The 4,863-nt window shown below is 50.4% G+C and overlaps 1 protein-coding gene across 1 annotated transcript; it reads right to left on the bottom strand.

Moving 5' to 3' along the window:
- Positions 1–533: 533 nt before the first annotated feature.
- LOC123114181 (IAA-amino acid hydrolase ILR1-like 4) lies at positions 534–3,544 on the bottom strand. The gene is made up of 2 exons (XM_044535565.1): positions 3,056–3,544; positions 534–1,621 (listed from the first exon to the last, which is right to left on the bottom strand). The coding sequence occupies exons 1-2, from the start codon at positions 3,434–3,436 to the stop codon at positions 653–655; spliced, it is 1,350 nt and encodes a 449-aa protein (XP_044391500.1). The 5' UTR covers positions 3,437–3,544; the 3' UTR covers positions 534–652.
- Between the last annotated feature and the right edge of the window lie 1,319 nt (positions 3,545–4,863).

The raw sequence follows: 4,863 nt of genomic DNA, 5'->3' as shown, positions 1-4,863 counted from the left end.
GGTTTTTCGCTTATTATGCACAGCGGCCGGTGCGCGGATCGCCACCTGTCCCCAACGACTGGTCAACAGGTGGTCAAAGGAGCGGCTACTCACCACATACGACCAACAGTGACCGTACATTCACGTCACATCGTATATAGTGACCGTAACAGCCGTATTTCTAAGTACAGTGACCGTATCGGGCTTTTGTCGCAACTACAATGACCGTGAGTGTATTTATCTCTAATAAGTAATACCGGTTTACCAAAAAAATCTGCTTAAAACCTGCTTTCCTAAAACTCGACGCTAATATTCTCTATCCAAACAACCACTTATTGGCGCCTCATTTTATTTTCCCGTAGCTTTTCTTCACACGCGAGAAGCAGATCGAGCGGCTCGCAAGTCGTCCGCGCCTGTCGCTAACTTCCAGTCGAACCCAAAACAGATTGACTGGAAGTTAGCTTTCTCGTTCATTGAATCTGAACCTACGAACCTCCAACACATTCAACGGTGAATGAGCGCATGTTAAATGGTACTAGAAAAAATCACTCTCGTTGGGCCAGCCCTTGTTCAATGTTCATCCAGATTTACTGCGAGGGCAAACAATTCCATAGCCCGAGCACATCATGTCATCGTTTACCCCTCAGAAACAGAGCCGAAAGCAGAGCACCTACTACGCAGCCACGGGAGGCGATGCCGTGGCACGCGCGCGCTTGCTCAAGAACTCGATGGCCACGGCGGCGTGTAGGGCGGCCCCGACGGGGAGCGCGTCCTCACTGATGACCATGCGCGGCGTGTGCACGTGGTGCACCTCGTCTTCCTCGCCGCCGGCGCGGACGCCGAGGCCGAAGAAGGCGGCCGGGATCTTCTCGGCGTAGAACCCGAAGTCCTCGGCGGCCATGATCTGCGGGGACAGCCTGACGTTCGCGGCGCCGAGCATGCCCTCCGCCACCGCCCTGGCGTGCGCGTACACGCCCTCGTCGTTCACCGTGGCCGGGTACGGCCGGAGCTCCTCCTCCATGAAGTCCACCGTGGCCGCGCACCGCGCCACCGCCGCCTGCCCCTCGACCACCTCCCTGATCCTCCTCATCAGGTACCGCATCCCCGGCGTCGTCATGCTCCTGAAGGTGCCGCCCAGCGTCACGGACTCCGGGATGACGTTGAAGGTCTCGCCGCCCCTGATGGTGGTCACCGAGACCACCGCGCCCTGGAGCGGGTCCGTCTCGCGGGCGACGAGCTGCTGCAGGCTGAGCACGGCGGAGCAGGCGGCCACCACCGGATCGACGGCTGCGTGCGGCATGGCGCCATGGCCGCCCTTCCCTGTTATGGTGGCCTTGAAGCGGGCCGACCCGGCGAGGAACGGCCCCGGCCTGGACCCGACGGCGCCAGCGCGGAGATGCGTGTCGATGTGCACGGCGAAGATGGCGGCCACGTCGTCCAGGACGCCGGATTGAAGCACGTGGTACCCGCCGGCATGGCTCTCCTCCGCCGGCTGGAACACGAGCTTCACCGTGCCCGCGAGGCCGTCCTTGCGGGACTGGAGCAACTTGGCGGCGCCGAGGAGCATGGCGGTGTGCGCGTCGTGGCCGCAGGCGTGCATCTTGCCGTCCTCCTTGCTCTTGAACTCCCACTCCACCATCTCCTACACGCACGCCAATAGAAATCAGTGGATCAATTGCAATGGCAATATGGCATGCACACGTATCTACAATAATTAGTTAGACGAAGTACTCCCTCCGTTCCTAAATGTAAGTCTTTCTAGAGATTCTAATATGGACTATATATGGAGCAGAATAGGTGAATCTACACTCTAAACTATGTCTATATACATCTGTATGTAGTCCATATTGAAATATCTAAAAAGACTAATATTTAGGAAGGGAGTAGTTGTTTGGTGGACATCTATGATTCATAGCAGACATGGAGAATAGAAAGGGGACATTTTATTTGCCTTCGTTTTGATTTTTTTTTTTAAAAAACTTGGTTTGACCATTGTTACTCCCGTGTTTTTCCTATTCTCCCAATTAGCACCCATTTTCGTAAGAAAAACTAAAAAAAGTTCGCTGCCATTTTCGTAAGAAAAACATATATCTTCGCAATACTCTATTTTAGATATGATATCATGGCCAATTTATGTGGGTTTTTTTTTTTGCGTTACCACGTTTTTAGAATCATGTAAATAAGAAATGATTTTGCTACGAATCGAATGTCAAACTTTTAGGCGTGGCAAATCGAATGTCTTTTTATGGCAAATTTAGTTGTTGTGCGGATAAATTTGTAATGCTTGCTAAAGGAAATTTATCATCTTCGAGCAAAGATTTGTCATGCTTGCTAAAGAAATTTATCATCCTCACGACAACTAAATTTACCATGGAAGACGTTCGATTTGCCATGATTAGAAATCAGACATCAGATTTTTAACATTACCCTAAAAAAGGACCTATGATGAGTTTGCAAACAAGTGATAAAGGTGCAGCTTAATTTTGTTGGTAGTCGTTATCTTGTGTCGTGCATGTAGCAGAGTCCAGCAGACCGTTTGATCCCGCATCGTTCATCTGTCGTGCATACTGTTGTCGTTCGCGCAGCAGTTCCGTAGTTTCGGCATCAGCACGGCACACAAAACCATACACGCAACCACAAAGTTCCTATATACAGTGATCACTTGGGTGGTTCACAGAAATCTCGTGATCCTCAAAAAAAAAAAGGACGAGGAGACGTGTTGCTATAACATATTGGTGTTCAGAGAAGGAACGTATTATAGGTAGGTACAATTTGGTGCAAAAAAAATATCGATCCTCGCATGATTACTGCCCTCCTGAATTTCTGTCCTTTATAACTGTGCAATACAGTATTTACAAGATTATAAATCCAAGCCTGTTCTGTTCATGTAGGAAAGGAATTGATGAGCTTGTGTGTATGGGAGAGATTGAAATGTCTGCTGACAAAATTTGTACGGGCCACGGGCCTGGATGGGGAGCGCGACCGTCTATGTCTGAAAGAATCAATCAATCACATCCTGTTCGTGGTACTACTACTTCAAGTAGAGTAATTGGTGTGGTGTGGTCGGCGTACGGACCTGGATGGGGAGCGCGTCCATATCGGCCCGGAGCGCGAACACGGGGCCCGGAACACCGCCGGAGATGGTGGCCACGACGCCGGTGCGCACGATAGGCCAGACGTAGGGGACGCCGAGGGCGTCGAGCTCGGCGCGCACGAGCGCGGAGGTGCGGTGCTCCTGGAAGGCCAGCTCCGGGTGCTGGTGGATCTGGCGACGCAGCCCCCGCAGCCACGCCGCGAACCCCGGCGCCCGCGCCTCCTCCAGCAGCTCCGGTCCCAGCGCCGCCGCGGCCGCCATCGATCGGTCGCCGGCCGAGCGAGTAGTTTCTACGAGGCGGGAGGAGATGGGCAGATGGGCGCGTGCGCACGTAACCTGACTGAGGTTAATGAGGTGTGGCATTGGGAGGTCGCGACGTGGGCGTGGTCGTGGTCGTATTGATCAACGCGCTCGCCTGCGACAACTACGAGGGCTCCTCTTGTCGTACGTTCTGTAAACGCCTCTTGTGTGTGGATCCATCTTTCTTCCTCTTTCTTTTTGATTTGATTGATGAAGAAAAAGAATGAAAACACAGGGAAAAAAGCCCCTTGTCTTATTCTTATAGGAGAATGAGGAGACTCAAACCCAGGCCGGCGACAACAACTTTTGTGCTGTCCACCACTCCACCTAGGAGAGCTCCTCTAATTTGGTTGATGAGGCAAGTGTGTGGATTGATCTATGCCCGCATGCACACTTTAGGCCGCTAATCACCGACAAAAAAAAAGGTTGCCGGCCCTGCGGAGTATATTTTTTTCGAACACAAGCCGCTCTATGATAGAACATCAAAAATCAGTTAAAGAAAAATTTAAGGGAAAAAAGTAACTTTTAGAGCATCTACGGGCCCATACACCAAATTCGGCCCCTAGCAGTGACCGGCTGATGGACTCGAGGATGGCGGTCTGGTCCATCATCTCCGCTGCTAGGGCAACCTCGAACTCCGTCATGGCATCGTCCATGGCGAAGCCTGCAACCATCGCTGGCTCCTCCTCTTCCTCCTCCGGATCCGCTCCCTCCATGGGCTCAGGTTGTTCCTCCCCCTCTTTGTCCTCCACCACCTCCCTAGATGTGGAGGATCTAGTTGGCCCCCGGCTAAACCTCTTCTCACCAGAACATTGGAGTGTAGTTCCGTTGGGGCCACAACAATATGTTGGACCATCTGGAAAACCAAGAATGTCGCATGCTTTGAACATAAATGGCTGATTATCCTGCTGCAGTTATATTTGGTTTCTACCATTATCTCACTAGTTGGGCGATTATACTGAAAAACCCAAGATAATGAAGCATGGATGAAGGGATTGCGAGAATCAGAAGGATGATGTTGTCAACCAAGCTCATGGGTGGATGCATGTGACTTGGATCAACGTGGGGTGAAAGTTGTTTTAGATCTTGGTATAGTCCTTCCTTTCCCTACTTTAATTTTCATAGAAACGTTGTCTTGATTTTGGGATGTGGTGTAAGAGACTGATATTGTGCTAGTTTCCTACTTTGGCTGTGATATCTACCTTCAGGGACCATGCTTGGTCACCCTGAAGTCGTCCTAGGCTTTTAGTTCTACTTTTGAATTTGGTTCCTTTGTAAGACATTGGTGGTTTCTTTAATGAAAATTGACAAGGCGAGATTGTTGCTTTAAAAAAATGTCAGTTCTCACATATATTTAATACCACATGCTTGGCGAAATCCATTTTTCCGGTGAGAAATGATGAGAATCAAATGTTTTTTAAAATATGAGAATCAAAATGTTTCATTTATCGATTGTGCATATATACCCGATGACCTTTTCTTTACATGTG

This window comes from Triticum aestivum, chromosome 5B (genome assembly GCF_018294505.1).
Source record: "Triticum aestivum cultivar Chinese Spring chromosome 5B, IWGSC CS RefSeq v2.1, whole genome shotgun sequence".
Taxonomy (NCBI): domain Eukaryota; kingdom Viridiplantae; phylum Streptophyta; class Magnoliopsida; order Poales; family Poaceae; genus Triticum; species Triticum aestivum.
This window is presented reverse-complemented; position numbering and strand designations above follow the sequence as displayed.

Coding starts and splice junctions, on each gene's coding strand:
- LOC123114181 (XM_044535565.1), bottom strand. CDS start 3,436: ATGCCACACCTCATTAACCTCAGTCAGGTTACGTGCGCACGCGCCCAT. Junction 1,622..3,055: donor TGGACGCGCTCCCCATCCAG/GTCCGTACGCCG, acceptor GCGTGCGTGTAG/GAGATGGTGGAGTGGGAGTT.